Source organism: Bos grunniens, chromosome 9, assembly GCF_055505025.1.
Source record: "Bos grunniens cultivar Pamir isolate PY7600 chromosome 9, Bosgru_T2T1.0, whole genome shotgun sequence".
Taxonomy (NCBI): Eukaryota; Metazoa; Chordata; class Mammalia; order Artiodactyla; family Bovidae; genus Bos; species Bos grunniens.
This window is the reverse complement of record NC_141173.1, coordinates 24,642,234-24,670,053: the sequence shown is the minus strand read 5'-3', so window position 1 is coordinate 24,670,053 and position 27,820 is coordinate 24,642,234. Positions and strand designations below refer to the sequence as shown.

The 27,820-nt window shown below is 39.8% G+C and overlaps 1 protein-coding gene and 1 pseudogene across 3 annotated transcripts; one reads left to right on the top strand and one right to left on the bottom strand.

Moving 5' to 3' along the window:
* Window positions 1–206: 206 nt before the first annotated feature.
* LOC147365690 (small ribosomal subunit protein uS2 pseudogene) lies at window positions 207–1,056 on the bottom strand (annotated as a pseudogene).
* A 12,058-nt stretch (window positions 1,057–13,114) lies between these two features.
* C9H6orf58 (chromosome 9 C6orf58 homolog) lies at window positions 13,115–26,528 on the top strand. 3 transcript variants are annotated; one of them, XM_086317010.1, is made up of 7 exons: window positions 13,317–13,453; window positions 16,060–16,108; window positions 16,550–16,636; window positions 18,556–18,740; window positions 20,591–20,691; window positions 20,975–21,213; window positions 25,856–26,115. In XM_086317010.1, the coding sequence occupies exons 1-7, from the start codon at window positions 13,397–13,399 to the stop codon at window positions 25,969–25,971; spliced, it is 834 nt and encodes a 277-aa protein (XP_086173136.1). In that variant the 5' UTR covers window positions 13,317–13,396; the 3' UTR covers window positions 25,972–26,115. The 3 variants fall into 3 exon arrangements, with proteins under 3 accessions (XP_086173135.1, XP_086173136.1, XP_086173137.1); XM_086317011.1 differs by lacking the exon at window positions 13,317–13,453 and adding an exon at window positions 15,407–15,483; XM_086317009.1 differs by lacking the exon at window positions 16,060–16,108 and having other exon boundaries at window positions 13,115–13,453; window positions 25,856–26,528.
* The last annotated feature ends 1,292 nt before the right edge of the window (window positions 26,529–27,820 follow it).

Here is a 27,820-nt window from a genome sequence, read left to right as displayed (position 1 = left end):
TGAAACCTTAGAACAGCTTTTTCTATATTCTATTTGTAAATATTTTCTCCAGACTGTCTTTTGCCCTCTGATTTTGTGGTGTTTTGCACAAAATTCTTAATTAATATGTGGATATATTTTTCTTATTTTTTCTTTCTTTTTTTAAAAGAAACTTTATTTTCTGTCAACCTATTTCCATTTTGAGTTTGTTGAAGAACAACTTAAGACTACTCCGGGGTTGTTCCTACCTATTCAGTGGTCTGAGCAGTGGGAGCTGCAGACCAGTCTTCATTGACAGGCTTGAGTGGGGAACAGCTGAATAGACACAGAAAGCACCTACATACCTTCAGGCCAGTCCATCACCTTAGCTTAGGAAGCAGCGAACTTTGGAGTTAGAGTGGTCCAGTCACCTGGAAATTCCTCCCTGGTCACAGCCTTCTCAGCTGCCTCCTGCTTTTCTTTGTCAGTCTCTTCAGGATTTTTGGAGATGCAGAGATCAGATGTGACCTTCAGTGGGTGTTCACAGGAGATGGTGCCGCGCAGGTGCAGAACTTCCACTACATCAGACCCACTGAGTGAGCTCCCTTGTTGCACAGAATGGTGATGTCCACACAGCACAGGGGAGAGTCTGTGTTACATAGAGCAATGCTAAACGAGTTAATATATGAGGCTTCTGTAAGAGGCCAGTGGTCAGCCCTGGGATCAGTAACCACCAGAAGTCTTGGCCCCCGGAAGGCTGCCTGCATCTGGTTAGTGAAGTTTCCAGAAGTAAAGCGGCCAGCAATAGGAGTGCCTCCAGCGGCAGCCCTGGACTCCAGCACAACTGACTGGCCGGTATTCCTAGAGAATGTGAAACTGACATCAGTTGGGTTTTCAATGGCACCGATGACATGCTGCCAACAGAAGTTTCTCCCAGGTTCTCTTCATACCTATGATGTACATGCCATGAGCTCTCCTTTGGCAGATGTGCCATTCCATCTGGAAGTCAAGGTTGGGGCCACCTAAGTGGGTTCCTGCGGCAAGAAATTTGAGGACATCCTTCTCCTTCATTTGCATCACATCAAGGATTTTGGACATTGTGAAAGTTTCCCTTTAATTTAAAATGGAGATCCAGAACAGTGCTGTATGAGCTCCTGTCTTGGCGGTGCGGAAAGCCCATATACATTTTTCAATAATATATTTATAGCTGATAGACTGGCTTCAGAGATGGCAATGGCACCCCACTCCAGTACTCTTGCCTGAAAAATCCCATGGACGGAAGAGCCTGGTAGGCTGCAGTCCATGGGTCTCTACGAGTTGGACACGACTGAGCGACTTCACTTTCATTTTTCACTTTCATGCATGGGAGGAGGAAATGGCAACCCACTCCAGTGTTCTTGCCTTGAAAATCCCAGGGACAGGGGAGCCTGGTGGGCTGCCGTCTATGGGGTCGCACAGAGTCGGACACGACTGAAGCGACTTAGCAGCGGCAGCAGCAGCAGACTTTGGCTTAGAAAGGTCTTCCCATTACAAAGTTATAATATGTTTTCATGCATAGTTTTAATGCAAATATAATTTTTAGAAATTTAAAAATTAGCTGCTTTGAATAAATCTGGAAATTATTTTTGTGAACGATGTGCTATAGTAATTTAACTGTGGTTTCAGGAAGTAACCAGTTATCCTTTCTCCACTGGCTTAAAACTAATAGTAGTAGCTGTTCTTTGTCTTACTGAGATGATTATAATTATAAATGATATCTTTTGATTGCTGGTGAGGATGCTTCAGTTGTGTCTGACTCTTTGTGCCCCCATGGACTGTAGCCCGCCAGGCTCCTCTGTCCCTGGGATTCTTCCGGCAAGAATACTAGAGTGAGTTGCCATTCCCTTCTCCAGGGAATCTTCCTGACCTGGGGATCAGACCCTCATCTCTGGTGTCTCCTGAATTGTAGGTGGATTCTTTACCCACTCAACCACCTGGGAAGCCAGCCCAACTTTTCAAGTATTTATATTATTTAAAAATTTAGTCCTAAAAATAGGTAGGTACTGTTACATTCTCCATTTTATACATTAGGTTATCAAAGTTCAGTGACAGTAAATAATTTTCCCAAAGTGAAAATTTAGTGTCAGACTCAGACTTGAACCAAGCCATGCTAGCTCCAGAGCGCATGCTCTTAATTATCATACTGGTTTTTTTTTTTAAATAGTATTCCATATTCCAATAATAATGGCATCTTTTCTGCATTACCCACTCTTTTCATTGATCTATTCCTATGCTGACATATGCTACTTTAATTATAAAAAATTCATAGACCACATTGACATCTGATAGGGCATGTCCCCTTTTATTCATTTAAATCTTTTCTTTTTCCTTATGTCCATTTTTTCTCTCATGTGAACTTTAGTTTATCATGCTTTCTGGAAATCCTGCCGTGATTATCTAACTTTATACATCTACTTGGGAAAATTCATGTCTTTGTAATATTAGAGTATTTTTGCATGGGAATGTAATCTACCTATTGATTTGAATTATTTTAACTGTTCCTTAACAATGTTTCTTTTGTGTTGTGGTTATAATCTTGCACTTGTGTTTTGGCTTTATTTTTAGGTATTCCAAAATATTTGTTTCAATTGTAAGCAGTATATCTCTCAAGTATATTTTCAATTATTTGTTGCTATGTATGAAAACTATAATTAGTTGATTTTTGTCTCTGCCATATAGCTGAATGATACTGTAAATATTAATTGTTTTTCATTCACTATTTTTCTTTTTTTATAGAAATGAAGAATATGAAAGCCTTTTGAATTTCTTTTAGAAATGAAGAATATAAAATTGTTACACAAGTGAAAAAACAATCCCTGAAACTATCCATTACAGTCACTACATTTTATGGATTTTGAGCTAGACTATGTGTGTGAATCAAGTTTCTTCACTTGAATGATTTTTCCTTGGCTGTTTGTGTTTTTTTTTTTGCTTTTTCTTTTTTTCTTTCACATAAAAAAGTCTAAGAAAAAATGATATGCCTATTTACATTACTATGACAATTTCAAATCTTGCTTAAGCCACTACAGAGTGCCTGACAAAGTGAAAACAGCATTGTGCAGTGAATTCTTTCACTGTGTTTTATCAACGTCAGCACTTTTAAATGGCGAAAACTTCATACTATGAGTGTCACTGAGGCTCTGAGACCACCTAACGAGTATTTTGTTTAAAGAACACACACACATCACATTAACATATACCTCTGAAATGTGAAAAAAAGGTTAGGGAAACAGCAAACTAGTGTCAGCCATTCTATATGAAAGTCCCCATTTTGGCCAGAATCATCTTGCCAAGAATGGACAGAACTAGCATAAAAGCAGGTTTTAAAAGTTTAAAAAAACAAGCTACCTTTACAGAATGTTTCAAACTTGATAGTGTTTCCGTACATTGTTTCTTTTAATCTTTATCACAAAGTGATAGTGCTTTAAATCAAAATACTAAACAGGAAATTAAAGTAACGTGCACTGCCTGATAAAAGGAAAATCACACATCATGATTGACAGCAATTGCACAGAATATGTGGAAATAATAGTACAGTTGCCTGATGTAAAGTCTCCGAGCTAAAATTAGGGGACAAGCATTTGGCTAATTCTTTCAACATTTAATGTATTCCTATTTGGGATGCAATACACACACACACACACACACACACACACATATATATATTCAAAAAAGGAAGTTTTCTGGACTTTCAGGAAGACTATCCTACCCTTCCACACTCCTCTTCCAAAAGCATTTTACAGTAATATAAGATTTTTTATATTATGAATAATTTGTGTATTTTCTAATTTTTTTAAACAATATTTAGTGTTTATAAAGTTTAAAGGAAACTAAATAAGATGAAGTTCTTGCTCTCATGTTTATGTTCCGTAGCACAACTAATGGATACTTTTGAGAAAATATAAACCTAAGCAAAAATTCGAGTGCTGATTTTATGTAGGTGTTAAGGAAACTTACCAGAGGGTAATTTAGTCAGGGAAAATCTCATGGAAGGATAAAATTCAAGCTGGCCTTGAAAAAAATTACAGGTTTGACCCATTTATTGAATCCCCCTGGTTGACGGTGATCTATTTCTGCCTTAATTCTGTGTCGTTCTTTCCTTTTTTTTTTTTTAATTGGACTTTCATTGAACTTTTAGCATATAAAGAACAGGGGCCATGTCTTGTTCACAGTTACATTTCCACTGTTTCTGTACCTATTCACTATTCTTTGCTCATAAATGATTATTTAGCCATAAAAATATGCACATTTGCATTATGTTGCTTTATTGTCATAAATGCATGTAATATTCTTCTCATATAGATTGTTTGGGATATGTGGGGCCACATCTTACTTATTTTATATCCTTCCCAGTTTTTAGAACAAGGTTTTGCAAATTATAAGTACTCCATAAATATTCTCAATTGAATGGGGATATTGCAAAAGAGAAGAGGGATTTAAGCAAAGGAAATGAAGGCTACAGCCTAAGGCAAGGAAAGGGTTCCTCAGTGGCTCTGTGGGTAAAGAATCCGCCTGCAATGAATGAGACACAGGAGACCTGTGTTGGATCCCTGGGTTGGAGATCCCCTGGAGAACGGAATGGCAATCCACTCCAGTATTCTTGCCTGGAAAATCCCATGGACAGAGGAGCCTGGTGGACTACAGTCCATGGGGTCACGAAGAGTTTGAAGTGAAAGATGTAGAATCTTTCTGTTAACGAGTACTCGGGTATCTTCAGTAGTTTTCCAGTACCAGTTAATAATAACTCCAACTTTCTGGTTAGTTAATTCAAAATTCTTCACTCCTTTCTTTCTCCCTGCACACCTCCTTAAGCATTCAGGTAGTCTTATCAGCTGTGAATACAAAATAATTTCCAAATAGATTCATTTCTCACTACTTTCACGGCTACTATCACAGTCCAAGGTCTTCCCTGGTGGCTCAGATGGTAAAGAATCCACCTGCAATACAGAAGACCCGGGTACCATCCCTGGGTTGGGAAGATCCCCTGGAGAAGGGAATGGCAACCCACTCCAGTATTCTTGCCTGGAGAATACTATGGGGAAAAAAAAAAAGAATCCTATGGACAGAGGAGCCTGGTGGGCTACAGCCCATAGCGTCGAAGAGAGTCAGACACGACTGAGTGACTAACACACAGTCCAAAGGAAAATAACCACTTCCCTGAGAGGGTCGCCCTGCGTCTACCCTTCCTCTCTCTCCTATGTAGTAATGTCCACATGGTGACCAGAGTGATAGTTTCAAGTCAGAACACGTTGCTCTTCTGCTCAACCCTTAAAACAGCTTGCCAGCTTTCCCAGGGCAAAGCCCCTGGTTCGCGTATGGTTCAAGGAGGCTCCCTTAGTGTCTTCACCTTGTTGTACCCTTACACCCTCGCTTTTTGCTCAAAGGCTACATGCACACTCAGGACTAGAGATTTTTGAAACATTGTTTCCCTTCTGCTAAGAACTTTCTACCCTAAGATTGCCATTTGCCTCATGCACATCCACACCTCTTCTCATTTTTTTTCAAATGTCACCTTCTTTGACATGTCGCAATATTCTGATTTCTTTATACAAGCTTGTGCCAGGTCAACAATTTCTACCTTACTTTTTTGCACCTTCCTAGCACTTATCTCCACTTAACATACTCTACATTAATTGATTTTTTCCTGTCTGTTTCCCCACTCTAGAATCTCCAAGATGGTAGAGCTTTCATTTTTTTCACTTCTCTAGCTCTAGGACCCAGGACAAAAGACCTTCGTAAGCACTCAAAAATGTTTTCACTTGTTTGAATAGATAAAAAAAATAAACGTGTAAGTAAATAAGTATCCGTGAAGATTTCAGATGTCAAAACAAAGAGTTTTGCTTTGATCAAAAAAGCACCAGAGACACACTAAGGATACTTGCAGAGAGAGGAGAGAGAGGTTGCCCATGGTCAGAAAGGACAAATCCAAGGAAGACAGAGTAAAACACGGATTTGTCTAATCCAATCTGAAATGATTGGAATCCGGTTTAGGAAAATAGTTAAGTTGTTGTTCAGTCACCCAGTCGTGTCCAACTCTTTGCGACCCCATGGAATGCAGCACACCAGGCCTCCCTGTCCCTCACCATCTCCCGAAGTTGGCTCAAGTTCATGTCCATTGCATTGGTGATGCCATCCAACCATCTCATCCTCTGATGCCCTCTTCTCCTTCTGCCTTCAATCTTTCCCAGCATCAGGGACTTTTCAAATGAGTTGGCTGTTTGCATTGGGAAAAACAGTTACAGAAATGGAGGAAAAGTAATGAATTCCAAAGGGACAAATGTGTATTGGCTGAATTAACGACCTTGGGTGGAGAGAAGTGACATTTCACAGATATTCTAAATAATACTGTGATCTTAGAGAGCTGGAAACTGTTGGGCCACTTTCAACAAGAAAGAAGGTGGGAAGGTTTGGAAGAGATGACACTGCTATTATGGGGGAAGAGTAATGATTTATTGAGATTTTAAAAAAAATCATTCTGTTCCCATAATGCTCTTTATTGCAATGATGTAGAGGATGAAAGAAAATGAATTTTTTTATAGTCATAAAAGACTATAAAGCATGTTTTTATTTTTTATGTTTTATACAGCTCCTCCCCACATCAGACAGCTGTATTTGACCTGCATACTAATCAGGAGAGGAGTGATTCTCTACTGCTCCAGGTTAATTTAGAGTGTGTTCCTGCTGGGTCTAAAAGAGCCCTGAAACAATAGAGGGGTCGCCAGATTCTCTATGTCCCTATCCCCCAGCAGTGTGCTCATTTTAGGATTCTGCTTTCATAGGCAGCACATGGCATAACAGAACTCAAGATTCTACATGTTTCTACTGAAACAGAGAGAGCAGGAGAAAAAGGGAGAGCGAGAGAGAAAGAGAGGTCAAGATCTACACTGGTTTATTGCCTTGAGATTCTGCACTAGAACTGTACTATCTTCTGCCGTTTCCTTTAGTCGAGTTTCTGAGAATACAAGTACTGGGAAATACATGATTATCCCATTAGTTTTAAAGAGTAGAATCAGGACCAGAATAAAGTTATGCCACTTACTTACTATCCAAAAAAATAATGAACTGCCCAGCAGGAGAATGTTTAGGAAGGCTGAGCCATCCAGATTTTTTGAACTGAAGTGATGGTTGTAAGAAGTAACAACCATTTATAAAGCGCTTAGCATCTCTGAGGGAAGCACTTCCTTTCAAGGTTCAACTTACTTCTAATGAGTCACAAGCTTGAAACTGTTTCCCCGTATTTTGTCTTTTGCTGTCTTTGTGCTTTTTCCTCTTCTGGTATTAAATACGAAGGGAGTTAAACTTGAAGGGATTATGGGTAAAGACTTAAACTGCTTGGCTATATTTTTGAATGAACAGAATGAGTGAGTCCCTTGATTAGTAAGAATTCTTTTGGTTAAAGTGATGATTACCCAAGTCAAACTAGCTGGGGCAAAAAAAGAGTATTTATTGGAGGGACATCCTGTTGCCAAATGTAAGAAAACAACTGGACTCATTAACTCTTGGGACGTGGACACTGCAGGACTCTCTCGGCCTCTTATCTCTGTGTCTCTGGTTCTTCAATGTCAGTTTTTCCTACTTCAGGCCAGCTCCTGCCCTTCTTCCCTGGCACCTGCATCCCACATTGTGATCCTCCCACTTCAGGGAAGCCCTGGCTGGCTTTCCCAATTCTGTTTTGAAAAAAGCACAGAGAAAGATTCAGAGTCACTGCTTTTAGGACACAGGCTCATCCTTGGTGTATTCTGCCAAGGCCAAGAGGCCATGTCGTGGGGTCCTACATGAGCAAGGAGTCTTCTGCTCATTTCATAGATGAGGAAACTGAGGCACAAGGAGGCTAACTGACTGGTCCCAGATCATTCAACTAATAGCAATACTATTTGATCACTATCTATATGCATCATTAATAAATATTAATTCAAATTGGACCTGCAATCATTAAAAAGTCATCTGGAACGAGCCTGAAACAGAGGGCAGTAAAAACAAGATGGTAGATGGTATTAGAACTGTGGTGCCGGAGAAGACTCTTGAGAGTCCCTTGGACAGCAAGGAGATCAATCCTAAATCAATCCAGATCAATCCAGTCAATCCTAAAGGACATCAACCCTGAGTATTCATTGGAAAGACTGATGCTGAAGCTGAAGCTCCAATACTTTGGCCACCTGATGCGAAGAGCCCACTGATTGGAAAAGATCCCGATGCTGGGAAAGATTGAAGGCAGAAGAGGGCAACAGAGGATAAGATGATTGGATGGCATCACCGATTCAGTGGAAATGAACTTGGGCAAACTCTGGGAGATGGTGAGGGACAGGGAGGCCTGGAGTGCTGCAGTCCATGAAAGGTGGGGGGCGGGGGCGGGTGGTTACAAGATATTCAATAGGTTATATAGCACCATCTAGTGGTCATCTAGAGAATTTAATTTTATTCACATTTCACTGTGATTTTAATAACTGAGGAAGTTTTGCCTATTTTTAATAAGGTATCATAAGCCAGAAACATAGATTTACATCCAGAAATCTGTGTATTTTATGGGCCCAGTCATAAAACAGTGCACATCTAAAGGGTCATTTCAACTAATATTTACTAGACCAGTTTCTTAGTGCTGATGTTTAACAATATCTTTGAATTGGGGGAAAAAAAAAGTGGAATAAATCCTCTTGTGGAAAATAGCCATTTATTCTCAAATGCAAAATAAAATGAGCCAGACTTCAAGGTTTGCAGGAGAGAGTCTTGTTTCTGGGAAACAAATAGTTGCTACTATGAATTAAGTAAAAGTTATATACAAATCCTAGGGGCCTTTCTTGAGATGAACTTGCTTATGCCGAAAGGACAGGACGGGAATCCGCGCTGCTCTACAGTTTGCTGCGAGAATAGGAAAGAGGGAGCCGCACGCAGGGGACAGATCTGGTTGGACAGCTTGGTCCTGAATGCTAAATTCTCCAGATGACCACGAGATGGCGCTTTATAACCTATTGAATATTGTCTTGTTTAACGGCCACATCGTGTCCGACTCTTTGTGACCACTCTGGTGCCACCAACTATTTTGATACAATCAGTCATGCTGCTTTCTTTTATAAACGTGAAACTTACAACAGGATGATTCTAGCATTTATTATTTCTACATACTACAGTAAAATTTCTAGGAAAGAGAAAGCTTACACAAAAATACTGACCTCTTGACTATTTTAAGATTACATTTAATTCAGCATAGTTTGATAATTTTTTAAATATAAACTTAAACTTCTATTACAGAAATGATATTTCATGGTGCAGGTAATCAATAAATTTGTCCCTGGAGCAATAGATGTGTAAAAAGAAATTTTACGTATCTTTAGAGAATTCACCATACCATGCTCTATAACACTGGAATCAGGCTAATATTTATGACCCTCCAGTTACTTGATGAGGTCATTCAAATCTTGATATGAAGACTTGACGCACATCTGCGTCTCCATTCCTCCCCTGCAGAAAGGCCTATTTCTATTCTTGATGCAATATGTGATTTGGGGCAAATAGATGTCTCTGGACTGGACCTCAGTTTCTTAAGCCAATAAAATGAGTTTTTTGCATTATATGATTTTTTCATATTTCTTCCTGTTCTAAAATTTAAAACTCATTCATCTCAAGTATTTATATTTATATCTTACTATTCATATCTTACTATCATGATCCACTGGCTCCTGGGAGGGGAAATGAGGCAGATATCCTGTCAATTCAAGATTGCTAGAAAAGTAAATCCTAGCCCAAAAATGTTTTTTCTCTTCTGTAGACCTTATAATTTATAGCCCCCTGGTAGTTAAACATTAAAATAGACACCGATCTTTCCTTTTAGAAGATTTTAGTGTGTACATGTTCGCTGCACAAGAGGAAAAGAAAAGAAATCCTGAGAAAACAGCTCACCTGAACATGATATTTTCTTCCTTCAGGCAACTAGATTTCATGATACGTGGAAATATTCTGAAGGAGGAAGCAGACAGAACAAGCTCCATCTTAAAAGCAGGACTCTGTCTTGGGCCAGACTGTGGGCTTTGAGCTATATGCCCAGTATCTAGGAAAGTGACATACCAACTGGAAAACCAGACCCCCCAGAAGGAAGAGCCCCACTGCTCGTACCTAGACTCTCCATTGCCAAAAGAATACCTTAATTATCTGTGTAACCGAATAGAATCATAAATTCTATTATGTTTATTGGGGTATGACAAGAGGCCTGGTGATAATTGTCCACTGTTAACTACCTAGGCTTAAGGCATATGAATCACGGGTTAACTTAGATTGTATCTTTCTTTTCCTTTGTTCAGACTAGTTTCAGGGAATTTGGGGAGCTTATATACACTTAGGGTATATAAGACTCTGCCTTGGGCCCGCCCGTGTAATAAACTGCACTCCACCATCTGCATTGTCATTCTGAGTGAGTTTGTTTCCCAAAACGCCTGACTACAACAATTCTATCCTTCCCTCAGGTAAAAACAGACCTGTTACTCCAGCTTGTTCAGTCAGTTCAGTTCAGTTCATTCGCTCAGTCACGTCCGAATCTGTACGACCCCATGGACTGCAGCATGCCAGGACCCCTGTCCATCACCAACTCCCGGAGTTTACCCAAACTCATGCCCATTGAGTCAGTGATGCCATCCAACCATCTCATCCTCTGTCGTCCCCTACTCCTCCAGCCTTCAATCTTTCCCAGCATCAGGGTCTTTTCCCATCTTCGCATCAGGTGGCCAAAGTATCAGAGTTTCAGCTTCAACATTAGTCCTTCAAATGAATATTCAGGACTGATTGCCTTTAGGAGTGACTGGTTGGATCTCCATGCAGTCCAAGGGACTCTCAAGACTCTTCTCCAACACTACATTTCAAAGGTATCAATTCTTCAGTACTCAGCTTTCTTCATAGTCCAACTCTTATATCCATACACGACTACTGGAAAAATCATAGCTGTGACTAGATGGACCTTTGTTGGCAAAGTCATGTCTCTGCTTTTCAATTTGCTGTATAAGTTGAGCATAGCTTTTTTTCCAGGGAGCAAGCGTCTTTTAGATTCATGGCTGCAGTCACCGTCTGCAGTGATTTTGGAGCCCCCAAAAATATATTGTCTGTCACTGTTTCCATTGTTTCCCCATCTATTTGCTATGAATGGATGTGACTGTTAGGTTGTTAGAATAGGAAACAGGGGTCCAGAATGGCGGTGGCTAAAAGACAAGGAGGAGAAAAGCCCGTGAAAATAGAACAAAAGAAGGTCCGAGGACCAAAGTGAGGACCTCAGGTAGAACAAACAACACTCCTGGCTAGCCCAATTTACATACAGCAGGCCGAAGGTGGGTGGGGGACATATAAAAAGAGGAGCCAAAGGGCTGGGGGTCTCTCTCTTTCTCTCCCGCGCGCTGGGGCTCTCTTCTCTTCACATCTTTGGGTTGGCAAGCCCTCAGGCCTTGAGGATGGATTTTCCTGCTATTATCTAAATAAAATAGAGCTATAACACGGAGCTGTAACACTAATTTGTCTAAAGAGCTATAACATAGTCTGTTCGAGACCTGAGAGCTGTGACACACCAAGGGCTTTAATGTCTGTCACTCCAAATCTTTGTCGTGATGAGACAGAACCAAGAAGTATATACTCATCTGACAGGATGAGTATCAAGATGCCATGATCTTAGTTTTCTGAACGCTGAGTTTTAAGCCAACTTTTTCACTCTCCTCTTTCACTTTCATCAAGAGGCTCTTTAGTTCTTCACTTTCTGCCATAAGGGTGGTGTCATCTGCATATCTGAGGTTATTGATATTTCTCCCAGCAACCTTGATTCCAGCTTCTGTTTCACCCAGCCTGGCATTTTCTATGATGTACTCATACATCATAAGCAGTGTAACAGTCTACAGTATAATGACAATAAAAGTGTGAATCCACCTTTCTGCAAACATGAGTTGCATTGAGTTCTGAGTTATTGTAGTTATCTCAAGGCAAAAGACAGTGAAGCTGGAGAAAGGCTTAAGTTCAAGAGGAAAGGGGGCGGTGGCTGCCATTCCAAGAGTGAGTCTCAAGGAGTTAAACCTTTCCTCCGTGACTGGATGAGTGTGACCTTGGGAGCTGTACCCACCCGTATCTCAGGCCAAGTCAAATACCTGGGAGGCACCTTTCAGGTTCCTCTTTTCATTCACCCGCCATGCACGACAGCAAGAAATAATATTGTTTCTTACAGAGAAGACCACAAAGAGTCTTGAGAAAATTTCTTCCGTGACACAAGCAGGTTGTGGGCAGTTGTGTTACTAGAGGAGGGGGCCAAAACTCCTTCTGGTCCCTTCGCTCCTGTTCCTTTATGAAAAGCCCTAATCTTTGCATATGGGGATAGCATGGCAACAACTGTAGTTCTTAGGACACTGGGAGAAGATAAGATTAGAAACCGTGTAAACATGGGGAAAGGGCAAGAATGCAGGGCAAGAGGGCTATCGACTGAAAAATACGGTCACAGCCTGCAAGTAGGGAGTTATTTTCTTTGGTGGGAATGTTGAGCACTCTGAGCCCAGGAGACAGTATCTCAGTAGATCTGAGAAAATTTCTTCCACGACACAAGCAGGGTGTGGGCAGTGGGGCTACTGGAGGAGGGGCCAAAACTCCTTTTGGCCCCTTCTGTTCCTTTAAGAAGCAGCATTTCTTGTTCCCTTATGAGAAGCCCTAATCTCTGCATATGGGGATAGCATGGCGACAAACTGTTGTTCTTACGACACTGGGAGAAGGGGAGATGAGAAACTGTGTAAACATGGGGGAAGGGGGAGAATGTAAGGCAAGAGGGCTAACCCAGCCCAGGGATTGAACCCATATCTCCTGGGGCTCTCGAACTGCAGGCGGATTCTTTACCATTGAGCCACAGGGGAAGCCCATATTTGCATGGGTATTTATAAATTGTGTTATGTAATATTGCTGATTATTTATTTCATGCAAGTTTAACGCCCTCCCCACCCCCTCTCCCTGCCCTTCTCCCCTCTCTCTTCTGGTGTCCATTAGTTTGTTCTGTAATCTGAGGAAGCAGCCTATTTTCCTTGGTAAGACTTTCCTACTATCTCAAGGAAATGAACAAAGATGATATGCTCTGATATGAGGAAATACCATGTCTTCTTTCTGCACTTTCCAATAAAAGCCCTGCCATACTCTCAACCCCCCAGCTCCAGCATGCTGTCTCTCCTTGCTCCTTCGGCCTGCGTGCTGGTTGGTTGCATTTTTGTTTCTTCAGCAGAAGTTTTTAGTCTCTCAGATCAGTATCTCCCACTGTGGAATGAGACTCCAGGTCAGTTCAGTGACTACAGTGTGGAGAATGGAAAGTACATTATTGATCCCTGGGTATACCCTAAGAGAATGGGCATGTATAAAATCCTCCTGAACAAGACAGCCAATTATTTTGAAAAATTCGCACCAGATAATGAACAAAATTTTTTATGGGGATTACCTTTGCAGCATGGCTGGCAATATAAAACAGGTAAGAATGATTTGTTTTTACTCGTATGATTTTTCCAATCTAACCGTGCGGTAATTGGGAAATGGAACTCTGTATAAACCAAATTTTGAAAATCAAGTTCTTTCTTTTTCCTCTTTCCCCCTCATAACCATTAGTTTTCTACTTTTTCTCCTCCATAAATCTTTCTGGGTTGCCTGTTTTGATTTGAAACTGCAGTGGGGCATATAGCATAGTTGCCAAACACAAAAAGACTTCATTTCCAACATATTGGGCATTCTACTTGAACTCCTACTAGGCACTAGATTCTATTCTAAGCACTGTGATGAACAAAATAGTCAAGAAGATATGCACTGAAACAGATGATGTCAAATTACTTTGAATTTCTTGAAGTTCTAACTATGATTACCTATATATGTAGATGGAGAGAGGCAAGAAAGGGATCTTGTTCATGAGGATGTTTCTCTGCAAAAGATCAATTCCTTTTAAAAATAAAGTACATTCTAGTGTTTAGTAGGCAGATATGTTTGGGCCAAAGATTCATAAATTATAAGATGTTTGGCTGGCAGAAAGTCTTATGAAAGAGAATGGTGTCTCTTTCACTCCATACAATAACACTACCGATAAGGAAATTTGTTGGGGGCCAGAGTGAGGTACTCTGCCCATGACAAAGGTCATGAGGAAGGAGGCTCGACATACGCAAAGGCGGGATCGAGCCTCAGGAGTCCGCCTGGAACTCCTCGAGCATCTACCCCCCATAACCAGAGCCTGCCTACTTTACTACTTTGTGCTCTCACCTACATCTCTGACTTTACGGGGGGCTGTCCCCCACCACCTCTTTCGGAGAAGGAGTTAACCTAGAGCTCCAGTTAATAATAATTCCTGGGCGTGGTAAGAGTGTTTTAACCTACAAACTCTTCTGAAGGTTCTCTAGCCTGCCTGACAGGCTTGTCCGGCCACATGTGATTGCTCACAGCCTCCCAACCGTGACAGGCACGAGATGCTTTAAACCCTCTAAAAACAGGTTCTTTAGAGAAGTTAGAAAACTATTAGTATAAGTATAATGGGCTGATTAGAAATTGTATTGGTGAAGGGTTTTTCATTTGTTGAGCCAATGTTTGTTGCTAAGTCTCCACATCCCCTGCCTTTACACATGTTAATGAGTATATAGAAGAAATAAGTATTAACCTTTGATATTAATCACGTTAGACCTTAGGCTAAGTAAATTCTTTCCTTAACTAAAACCCACTACACCCTCACCCTATAGGAATGTAACTTTATTTGGGTGGTATCTGTTTTGAGAATAATCAGCCCTGGAGAAATAAGTGTCCTGGTTGACTGACTGCTGTCACAAGGAGAGGGTCGTAAATTGTCAGCAGGCCCCCTGGCCAGAAGATGATGTAACACCCCTAAGACCTCTGTATACATTTGTATGAAGCACCTGACTTTAATAAAAGTCAGGACTGCTGACTCCGCGTGACTTTTGCATAACATCTCAGTGTATAAAAGTAGACCATGGAAAATAAAGAATTGGGATCAGTTTCTCGAAATACTGGTCTCCCCATGTCTCTCTCTCTTTCACTCTGGCTGAGTCTCCATCTGGAGCGCGGAACCCACCATGCTTACTAATTATGCCTGGGCTTCTAAGATCCGACCGGGGAGGCCTCAGTGTCTCCTCTCCTTCGGGAGAACGGAAGGACGCCTGTGGCCTACGTAAGTGGTGCAAACTTCTTGTCTTGAAGTTTTATTGGTCTCCCGCGTAAACCAAGCTACTCAGCCTCTTTTCTCCACTGAATTTTCCTACTGAGCTATCCTCATTCTATTACTCTTTATATCCTTAATTAACATTTAATTAAGCAATTGTTTCCTGATCTTCGCCTACGCTGTCTCTCCTTCGAATACCCTGGATCAGCCGGGACAGGACCCCGGCAGAAATTTGTTCTGTTCTGATGAAATAAATATATATATAGGGAGAAGATTATAGTTTATCTGAGATCTAAGGAGGAGTCACCTGCAGGAGCTCCTGAAGTTGGCTGTTCACACGCCTTTGTCAGGTGATGTCTTGAGACTCAAACCAGCTCTTTATCAGGCTTTTCCCAGAGTCAAAAAGATGGAGATCTAGGAGAAATCATTAGCACTATGGGAGGCATGCCAGTCTCAGGGGCCTAGGGGCCAGCAATAGATGGAGGCTGAATAGGCTGGTAGATTAATGTTTTTCTTATTCTTTCATTACACTTACATATTATGATCAAGCCTGAGTAAACTTACCTAATAATGGGCTTATATGTCTCCAGCATTTTCTAAAAGCAGCTGTGGGGTGGGAGTATTTCAGACGGTTTCCTTGCCATCCAAGACCTTACAACACAATTAAAACAGAAAAGATATCAGAAATGCAACAATGAGCAATAAATAACAACTCTTGGTTAAAAATTAAAGTGCAAAACAAAGGGACACGGTGGAGTCAGATGGAATAATCAGAAAAAAATGGATTTGAATTGAAATTTGAAATGTGAACGAATTTCCTTGGGGAAATTAAATCTCCTAGGGAATAAAAGTATGAACAAAAACAGTGGTTCTCAGGAGTGGCTGCACATGGAAAACAACTAATTTTCAAAACTATCAATGCCTAGGTCCTCCAGCAGAAACTCGACTCTCATCTCAATAGTATGGAAAATGAAGGTAAAGAATAAGTGTCTGTGACTGGGTGCAGTGTGTGTGTGTGTGTGTGTGTGTGTATGTTGTGTGCGCGCACGCCTCTGCAGTTTGAGGAACAATCAGGAAAGTTCACACTTCTAATATTCATGCAGGTGAATAGCATTAGCAAGTTCTTTAATGATCATTGTTTAATAACAATCAGGTTAGGAAAAATAATAAATACAAAAGCAAATAATATTCGAAACAGATCATTCTAAAGTGGAATATTGTTGTGATGTTAGATGAAGGAAAAGAAATTGGCCCTGAGATGGGAAACGAAGGTAAAGAGTGATAGGAAGAGAAACACAAGTCATGAGAAGATAAATGTTTGTGCTTCTTTGCAAACAAAATGAATTAGGCAAGGGATGATTATAACAAGTTTCAAAACGTGCATAGTAAATAATCTGTGCATCTTCTCTCTTCTAGGCAGATTGGTTGATCCCACCCAAACGACAGACTGTGGCTATGAATCTGGAGATCGTTTGTGCATCTCTGTAGACAGTTGGTGGGCTGGTATGTTCATTTAATAGCAAAATACTTAATAACCTTCCCCCAAAGAAAATATCCAAGTTAAAATCTTAGGGACAGAGACAAAACAAAAACAGCGCTATTGCTCCGTAAAAATGAATCCACTTCATCATGTATCTCGTGGCCTTTCTGTCACATTCTAGGATTTAATGGCCACAATTTCAGTAACGATTCCTTAGGACCTATTTTACCCAGGGACTGCAACAAGGACCTGCCAAGGACAATGGCTTTTGAATGACCAGCTCTGGTGTTAGATGGGAGGTCCCACTAATCAGAGGAGTCTCCAGGACCAGGAAGGATGAAAAAGGAGAGAACGAGAAAATAATACTTTTTTCTTTTTCCATTTTGCTCAGACCAAATATATTTAACTAGGAAACTTGTAAAAATGTCAGAGATGAATGTATCACAAATCATTCTATCAATTAGTAATGTAAGGCTTCTGTCAGATATTTAATAGTCAAATAATCAGAAGGTATTTCCTAATTCTTTAATTTTATCTTGTGTGTTAGTGCTGAAATTAATTTACACACAATTTCTTTGAGATATTTCCCACTAATTAGAAACAAGGTCACAGTTAATTTCACTTTCTTAGAGTGGCACACATTGTATACATCTTTACTTATTTTTCTTGTATGACACTCCTTGAGTCTTTTCAAAGACTCAGAAATTGTCATGGCCACAGATCTAGAATTTAAGCTTCTTTTTTCTCACATGGACTCCAATAGTTTGGAACATCAGCCTGCTACCCTGGGGCAGAGGACTGCATTCAAAATGCATGTCTATGATGAAAAGTGTTCTGCATCGACAGTGGTAATCAGTACAACACGTTTTACAGTCAACTACATCGTATGTCTAAATTTGTTGGTATAGGTTCTACTTAGACAACAATTTAAAAAATCTTAAATCAGTGCTAATTTAATTATCCAAAGATTTGTTGCCAACACTTAGCCAACATTTTTGCTTCAAAGACTTAATGTGGGACAAGAACTTCACAATGTCATGGTTGTACATTAAACATAAAATACAAAATACCAACACTGTACGCATATTAAGATAATTTAGAAAAAAGTCACATTTCATGGTAAAACCTCAGAAGTGTATCATTCTATGCACAAGTAGATATCTTTCTTCCATTTTTATATAATGCTTTGAAAACATGAATGATACCAAATTCATTAAAATTACTTTTTGTGTGTTAAAATGTTGTAGACAACTATTTGCTTCCCTGATGGCTCAGTGGGTAGAGAGTGTGCCCACAGTGCAAGAGACAACAGGAGACACGGGTTTGATTCCTGGGTTGGGAAGATCCTCTGGAGAAGGAAATGGCAATCCACTCCAGGATTCTTGCCTGGGAAATCCCATGGACAGAGGAGCCTGGTGGGCTACAGTCCAAAAGGTCACAGAGAGTCAGACACCACCGAGCAGCAGCAGCAGCAGCACTCAACTCTTTTAGCCCATATTCATTTCTATTGTAGGGTTATTAACCGAAATGCGATAGAGTTATGTATATGATCCTTAGGGAGATTTTCAATATTTTGCGGTGACTTTTTTTCATGTTTCTGGATCTCTGACTTTTTGCTTAATGGCTTATTCCAGTATACTTGCCTGGAAAATCCCATGGATGGAGGAGCCTGGTGGGCTGCAGTCCATGGGGTTCCTAGGAGTCGGACACAACTGAGCGACTTCACTTTCTCTTTTCACTTTCATGCATTGGAGAAGGAAATAGCAACCCACTCCAGTGTTCTTGCTTGGAGAATCCCAGGGATGGGGGAGCCTGGTGGGCTGCCGTCTATGGGGTCACAGAGTTGGACACGACTGAAGTGACTTAGCATACAGATTACTTAAAAATATCCTCTATCATATTTGTTGGCGCTTGTGGTAATGACAGGTATCTTCTTTTACAGATATGAATTACTTTCTCTGTGCACTGCCCTTCCTTGCTGCGGTTGATTCTGGCATAATGGGGATATCATCAGATCAAGTGCTGCTTTTGCCACCATCCAAGGACCAGACAAAGTTTTGTCTTAATGTTTCTAGTTGTCAGTCCTCCTTTCCTTCAACAATGAGGAAGTGGAATGCCCTTTACAAGGTGCCTTTTTCAAGTTCTATTATTTAATCTTTCAGGAGGTGGTAAGAGAATTTCTTTTTTTGTTGGAATATAATTGCTTTACAATGTTCTGTTAGTTTCTGCTGTACAACACTGTGAATCAGCTATATGTACACACACACACACACACACACATACACACATACATATATACATACACAGGCTTCCCTGGTGGCTCAGAGAGTAAAGAATCTACCTGCAGTGCAGGAGACACAGGAGACATGGGTTCAGTCCCTGGGTTGGGAAGATCCCCTGGAGGAGGAAATGGCAACCCACTTCAGTATTATTGCCTGGGGAATTCAATGGACAAAGGAACCTCTATCATAGCCTGGCGGGCGACAGTCCATGGCATCGCAAAGAGTAGGACACAACTGAGCACTCATGCACATCCACGTGCTATGCATATATCCTCTTCTTCTTGAGCCTCCCCTCCCCCATTCCACTCTTCCAGATCATTGCAGAGCACTGAGCTGAGCTCCTGTGCTATACAGCAGTCTCCCACTAGCTACGCATTTTTACACCTGACAGTGAATAATGCCAATGTTGTTCTCTCAATTTGTCCCCCTTTCTCCATCCTCCGCTGTGTCCACAAGCCCATTCTCGACACCCGCACCTCTATTCCTGCCTTGTAAATAGGTTCATCAGTACCGTTTTTCTAGAGTCCACATATATGTGTGCTGTTTTGTTTAGGCTTTTGTGCGTATTATATGGTATAAAAATATAAGTTTTTATACAAGTTATGTTAATATCATTACTTTACGGGCTTCCTTTGTGGCTCACAGTAAAGAATCTGCCTGTGATGCAAGAGACATGGGTTCTGTCCCTGGGTCAGGAAGATAGAAGATCCCCTAGAGAAGAGAATGGCTACCCACTCCAGTATTCTTGCCTGGAGAATCCCATGGACAGAGGAGCCTGGCAGGCTACAGTCTATGGCGTCGCAAAGAGTTGGACACGACTGAGCGACTACCATTTTCACTTTCTTTCATTTTCATTCCGTGACATCAAGGCATTACATGTCATTTACACCTTCTGAACCAATACAGCATTAACAGCAAATCTATCCACTCATCTCACTCTAAACAAGCCGTACATAAATGCGAGAGCACACACTGAATGAAAAGATTATTCTGGTAAATTGAACCTTCAGATCAAGTGAGCAATAACACTTGGGAGAAATATGATTATGGGGTTGGTTTTAGAATAGTTAGTTAACTTCTTTCAAATGATTTGATAAGTGGTCACAAATAGGTATAACTAAGCTATTATGTGGCAATCAAAACCACATATTCAATGACCAAACTAAAATACATTGGTGAAGCATAGTCATGGACCAAAATCAATGCAAAAAGAGATACTTGCTAGTTCTATAGACTATTAGTTCCTTTTTTAAGATTTTATTAAGTTATATATTCTTGTAATTTCCACCTTTTCTTAAACTTTTGTGGTAATTTCAACTATGGCAGCAGAAAAACAGCGGATAAACAAAAAATAAAGTTGTCTTGAGGTTTGAAAACAACAAAATTCTGTAAGGCAATTATCCTTCAACAAAAAAATAAATTAAAAATGATTCTGACTTTGGGGGGAAAAGTGCTGTTCATCTCTTATAGATACATGCAATATTACTCTTAATCTGCTCCTAATCTACTCCTAATCATTATTGTAGTCTTTACAGATTGTTTGTCACTCATGGCTTGTGCAAATTAATCCACAGAAACAAAATTCTCCTGTGATGTAGACTATTGCTAAATTGGAAATGTGGACAAAGTGAAATTGTGGAGAGAAGAATTGTTCTAGTTGAGCAAACATGAATACATTTCTTCCCTCTACTGTAGCATTTGCAGTCACCTTCTAGTAGCTTCGAGGACTTATTGAAGTACTTGTGGGAGGCACATGTCTCAAGCTTGAAAGATGGTTACAAAATTTTTGAAGACAGGTAAGCATGGATCTCAAGTTACCTCTACTTAATACGGCAAATAAATTTTGGTCTTATCTATACCTTTTTATTTCCTAATATCAGTCTTCTTATTAAATATTATATTTAATCTTTGGGGATTAGTTACCTATATCATCTAAGGCAGGCACTCAAGCCATCACATTCTAAAACTAAAAATTACATTCTTAGTTTGTTGACAGAAGGTGATCTTTTTAAGAAAATGACAAGGGTGCCGTTCTGAGTGACAAATGATAACTGTACCGTGTTTCCGCTTGTCTTTTAGGTTAGAATATTATTCTAAACCAGAAGCGGGTTTTGGGAAAGATTGGTGCGTGGTTCTGGACTATCTAGCTGCAGCCAGCTTTCCCACGATCTTCAGTACAGTATCTGAGTTCCAGCAGGCCCTGCCACGCCGAGTGCTTGTGGATGGGGACAAAGCTCCCTTCATCAGCGACTTTACTGACCTTCAGAACATAGTCCTGCTTGGTCTAAATCTTCTTCATAAAGTGGATAGCTCAACAGGTAAAGGCTTATAAACAATACCTTTAATCAATATCGCGTTGAATAGAGAAAGGAAGAAATAATGACGATCAAAGATACATGTTGTCATAACACATACTCTTAAAGAAACCAGAGCCATTCTGGTCCGAGTACTACAACAGTCATTAACTGAGGGTTGGGCTGATCATGCATGTAGTTACTGTTTAAACTTTCGGCTTAGGAAGGGGAGGCAATCATGCATGTTAGGCAAAGGTAAGGCAGTGTGGAGCGGGGCAAGCAATGCTCAGACAGAAAGAGAGCAGCCGACTTACGGGCCCTGACCACACAGGTCCTTATTGACCCATGAAGCTACCAGACTATCTCGTGTACTTTTTTCATCTACAAACCCAGATATATTCTTTCTGTTGTTGTTGTTACAGTATTTTTTTTTAAAGCCTTAATGTCACTCTTACATTTAGAAAAAAAGAAAAACGTACCATAAGAAAACCAGCAAACTGACTTACATGAGCTGCCTCCCACCAGCCTTACCAGTCATGGCAGAAGTATTCTGCTTCAGCCCCTCAACTGCTGAGTGTCTTAGCAGAGTGAAAAAAAGAAATCTGTAATTGCAAGTTTGAATTACTACATCATCCCAGTTTTCCAGGCATGCACTTATGCAGTGTATCAAACTTAAAACATAATTAAGATATTAGTACTTTTAAAAACTAAAAAAAATTAAAGCTCTTTTTTTTTTTTTTTTTTTGAGCAGACCATTTTTAAAGTCTTTATTGAATGTGTTACAATATTGCTTCTATTTTATGTTTTGGCCATGAGGCATGTGGGATCCTACCTCCCCGACTGGGGATCAAACCCACACTCCCTTCATTGGAAGGCAAAGTCTTAACCACTGGACTGCCACAGAAGTCCCCCAATATTCGTATTTTTAAAACAACAACAACAACAAAAATGAATCTGAAAGATTTAAAAGATATAAAAGCAAAGTAAATGTTAAACTATATGTTTCTGAAATCTCATTTGCATTAGGTAGAATAACAAACCCAAACATTTTAGGAGCTTCTGCAACTGAAGTCTCTTCTTGCTTCCTCCAATAATGGTTCCAGGGCAATGTTCTCTGTCAGTGGCAGCTTTCCTTCACACAATGCTGACTGAAGATGCTTTCATCTCTAGCTCTTCCAACCCCCAACCTCTACATGATTCACATCTCACCAACAGAAGGATACTGTGTTGGAGAAAGTCTTGACACTTCCTTCACTTCATCTCATACTTTACTGGTATAACCTAGGCACATTATCCCATATTTGGATGCAAGCAGGGGCTAAGGAATTAAATTGTTGCCTAAGAACGGTTTTGTGTTACAAATCTACTCCATGAAAGGAGATGTTTTAGGATCTGCCTAGCCATCTCTGTCAAATTATCACATAGCATAATTGTATTCTAGGCCTGGATCATATAGACTGGCTCTTCCCTGCTAAGATTAAAGGGTAAAGAACTGAGTCAAGAATTGAAGGCCCTATACAGCAATATTTTGACAAGATTTGATTTTACCAAAATTTAGCTTTGAATTTAATATGTGGTTTTGAGTTGCTTTCACCAGAAAGAATTCAAGATTAAATATGGAAAACTAATGATTAAAAAAACAAACCTTGATAGCATACTTGTTTAGATATCACACAACAAGGTATTTACTATTATTTATCCACCGTTGTCATGGTTAATCACTCTTCACATTCCTGCTGACAGTCAGAATTCAGTAACAGCACCAAAGGCCTTGGGATCTCCAAATAAGCAGAGAATAGGGAAAACAGGTATGTTAAAAGCAAAGCATTAGTAAAATACAATTAGTGATATTCAAAAATGAGCATTTAAATTAATTAGAGACACATATTTCTATTCACAAAAATCCTCTCAAAATATCATTTAAGTAACTTTTAGTCTCCAGAGATACTTTCTGATGCTCTTCACAAGAAATCTGAGTTAAATTCACTGAATAAATAAGTAAAAACAGACTTTTCAGACTTCCAATTAGCTCTTTAACATTTCACTGATGAAGAATGTAATCAATTCTAAGAATTGTCATGTAGTTTAAAAAAATTTTTAATTATGTAAAATTCTCAACCACCTGTCTATCTGCAATGGCATCAGCTTTTAACCCTACTACACATATTTTCCCCTTCATGGATCACAGCCTTGCCCTGGTGAAGGGGCTTGCATAACTCAGTGAAGCTATGAGCCATGTCAGGCAGGGCTACCCAAGACAGATGGGTCATAGTGAAGAGTTCTGATAAAACATGGTCCATTGGAGGAGGAAATGGCAACCCACTCAAATATTCTTGCCACGAGAGCCCTATGAACATCATGAAAAAGCAAAAACACAGGACACTGGAAGATGAGTCCTCCAGGTGGGAAGATGTCCAGTATGCTACTGGGGAAGAGTGGAGGGCGATTACTAATAGCTCCAGAAAGTATGAAGCGGTTGGGCCAAAGCAGAAACGATGCTCAGTTGTGGATGTGTCTGGTGGTGAAAGTAAAGTCCGATACTGTAAAGAACAATATTGTATAGGAACCTGGAATGTTAGGTTCATGAATTAAGGTAAATTGTATGTGGTCAACAGGAGATGGCAAGATTGAACATTGATATCTTAGGAATCAGTGAACTAAATTGGATGTGAACAGGTGAATTTAATTCAGATGACCATTATATATACTACTGTGGGTAAGAATCCTTTAGAAGAAATGGAGTAGCCCTCATGGTCAACCATAGAACTGGAAATGCAGTACTCGGGTCCAATTTCAAAAATGACACAATGTTCTCAGTTCATTTCCTAAGCAAATCATTCACCATCAGAGTAATCCAAATCTATGCCTCAATCACTGATTCCCAAGAAGCTGAAGTTTACTGATTTTATGAAGACCTACCTTCTAGGACTAAAACAAACAAACAAAAAAAAAGGATGTCCTTTTCATCGTTGGAGATTGGAAATGCAAAAGTACAAAGTCAAGAGATAACTGGAGTATCTGTTATACTGGAGTAACAGGCAAGTTTGGCCTTGGAGTACAAAATGAAGCAGAACAAAGGTTAACAGAGTTTTGTCAAGAGAAAATGCTGATCATAGCAAACACCTTTTCCCAAAAAACCAAGAGATGGATTTACTCGTGGACACAACCAGATGATCAATACCAAAATCGGGTTGATTATGTTCTTTGCAGTCAAAGATGGAGAAGCTCTATACAGTCAGTAAAAATAAGACCTAGAGCTGACTGTGGCTGAGATCATGAGCTCCTTATTGAAAAATTCAGTGTTAAATTGAAGAAAATAGGGAAAACCACTAGGCCATTCAGGTATGACCTAAATCAAATCCCTTATGATTATACAGTGGAGGTGACAAATAGATTCAAGGGGTTAAATCTGGTAGACAAAGTGCCTGAAGAACTATGGACTGAAATTTGTAACATTGTACAGGAGGCAGTCACCAAAATCATCCTAAAGAAAAAGAAATGCAAGAAGGCAAAGTGGTTGTCTGAGGCAACTACAGATAGCTGAGGGAAGAAGAGTAGTGAAAGACAAGGGAAAAAGGGAAAGATATACTCAACTGAATGCGTGGTTCATCACCCAATTTTAAAAAATCAGTCCTTGGTGCAAATTCATAGAATTTGAAATATACTTAAAACACTGCAAATAATTGAATAAGTAAAACCCATGTTGCTAGTACAAATGAAATTATACTCACTGCTCTGCACATAGTTTTTACTGGAAAATCTACATGGAGCTTTTGCAGTATCAGGACAGATCGATCTAACCCATTCAGTTTAAATTATATGTAGTGTTAATGAATACATCATAACTGTGGACATTATTTTCTGTTATAAACTATATAACAGGAAATACTACAAAAGTGGCACTTTATGTATGTATTTCTTGCCATAATTTGTTATTTTACCAAAAAATATGTATAAAGGAAATGTATTCAAGTTGGTAGGTCATATATTGCTGCTGCTGCTGCTGCTAAGTCGCTTCAGTCATGTCTGACTCTGTGCGATCCCATAGACAGCAGCCCACCAGGCTCCCCCGTCCCTGGGATTCTCTCCAGGCAAGAACACTGGAGTGGGTTGCCGTTTCCTTCTCCAATGCATGAAAGTGAAAAGTGAAAGTGAAGTCGCTCAGTCGTGTCCAACTCCTAGCGACCCCATGGACTGCAGCCTACCAGGCTCTTCCGTCCATGGGATTTTTCAGGCAAGAGTACTGGAATGGGGTGCCATTGCCTTCTCCCACATATATTGCTAAATGGTGTTCAAAAATTTGTCAGGAGTTTACATTTTTGTTACAAATGAATTGAGTTTCCTTTTTTTCTCCAACCTACTATCATATGGCAATTTCTAAAATTTGTGTGTAATGTATAAAGTGCTACTTCACTCTTATATTAATTTACAATTTCTTGAATAGGTGTTCTTTTCCCAGTTTTCTGGTTAATTGCTTATATTTCTTATTGATTTTTGTGTGAAAATCTGGTCAATCAATTTCAAATTTAAAGATTTATGTGTATAACTATCATGTAATGTATACATATATTTGTATCCAAAATACATAGAATTTTATTTAAAATAAACATTTCAGCAAATGAGTATACATTTTAATTTACTTGTAATTATTTTATATCCTTTCCAGGTTCACTATCTTTAACTATATGGAAAATTTTAATGAAGACACAGGCTGCAAAGATGCTACTTCTAGAGATTTTTGAAGCAATTCTTGTAATCTTTAATCCAACATTTCTGGGATGATTAGTGAATCAAAATGAACAATTCTAACTTGCTGAACAACAGTAATATCAAAATTTAACACTGTCACAATTATACAGTTTTCTTGTTTCTGGTGTCTTTGACTTATGCTCATGTGTTAGGACTTTGTCCATGCTGTCCCATCTTCAGGTTCAAATTAATGCTATCATGATTTTTCTCAATTAATAATTCTTGATTTTTAAATTTATTAATACTTAAAATGTTCAAGGTCTAAAGAAGATTGTATTAATCTATCATAAACCACTGAGAAATAAATAAACAGACAATGAACTTGGATGACTCTTCTGTTGTTATCCTATGTAACCCAATATCATGAAATTTAGACCAATATGTCTTGCTGACTTATAACCAAAGTCCAGAACATTTTAAACCGAAATACTGACAAGTTTTAAAACTCATAAAACAGAACTGACAAATAGAATATAGAATTAATTTGTTAGGGTTTTGTGTGTGTGTTTTCACTAATGACAAGTTTACAGCAATTAGGCAATTTTCCCTTCCTTTGGTCCACACTTGATAATAAATCCTTAAGGATCGAAGTTGTCAAGATTTTTCTCTGAGGAGACAGATGACACTGGGTAGCTGGTGGTGACTTTTAGAGCATGAAGCTTTCATTGAAAGCTTTCCAGGACTTCCCTTGTGGTGCAGTGGATAGGATTCCACTTGCTAATACATGGGATACAGGTTTGATCCCTAGTCCAGGAAGATTCCCCATGCTGTGGAGCAACTGAGTCTGTGCACCACAGCTACTGAGCACATTCTCCAGAGTCCCTGTGCTGCAACTCCTGAAGCTGTGTGCCTAGAGCCTGTGCTCTGCAACAAGAGAAACTACCACAATGAGAAGCCCATGCACTGCAACTAGAGAAAGCCCACTTGCAGCAACGAAGACCCAGTACAGCCAAAAACAAATACATGAATTAAGTAAATAAATAAATAAAACTGTGTGTGCCTGTCAACAACAATAACAACAAAAACCTTTAAAAAAGTAAACGTAAAAAAATCACAAATATGTCATTAAAAAAAATGTTTTCCAACAATAGAGACAGAATGAAGAAACAATGTAGGTTGGTTTTGGGGGGCTCCAAGGAGCTCGGGTTCTTTATGTCTCAGTGCAGAAGAATTCGGCAAGAGGCAAAGTGATAGAATAAGAAGTGGTTTATTAGAATAGGAAACTTGTGAGGCCTGCGAGCATGTGGGCAAGGGGTTGCTGCTCCCCAAGAACTTAATGGGCTACAGTTTTATAATCAAAGCGAAAGTGGGGAGGAGGAGAAGACCACCTTCTTCTTGAATAAACATCAGCAGTTCCTCCTCCATGGCTGGTGGGGGAGTTTTCTTCTTCCTATATGGTCAAGCCAGGACTGTCATGGTGCAGTGGAAATGAGCAAAAGGTGGCTATGAGGCAAAAGATCGATGGGCCCCAGGCTGGGGAGTTTCTCCCTTGTGTACAGAAACTGCATAATAGCAGAAACTCCATAAAAGCAGCATGATGGAGGAGGCTGGGCCTTGCACAGATAAGAGATAAAATACCACATATTCCTCATTCTCAAAGTCAAGGAGAGCTTCCTGACATACACATGAGCAGAAAGGTTCCTTAGAGGTCAAAAAGGGAAAGGGTGTCATCTCATAGTCAGTGATATCAACCTACCCATAAGTTTGGCTAAGAAATGAGCACGCACACATCAAAGGATCCTCAGATAAACCAGACTTAGAACCAGACAAGCAAGGTGATTCATCGAAGGAAACCTGGAAGAAATGCTCCATGAAAGTGAATCAAACTACCACGAGGGCACTACTCTCTGTCTGTCTCTGAGTACTGTACTCTTTTTTTCCT

Excerpts from the sequence above, each read along its gene's own strand:
- C9H6orf58 (XM_086317009.1), top strand. The coding sequence starts at position 13,150 with ATGCTGTCTCTCCTTGCTCCTTCGGCCTGCGTGCTGGTTGGTTGCATT. Across the intron at positions 16,637-18,555 it reads TGTAGACAGTTGGTGGGCTG|ATATGAATTACTTTCTCTGT; the intron begins GTATGTTCATTT and ends CTTCTTTTACAG. Across the intron at positions 21,214-25,855 it reads TAAAGTGGATAGCTCAACAG|GTTCACTATCTTTAACTATA; the intron begins GTAAAGGCTTAT and ends TATCCTTTCCAG.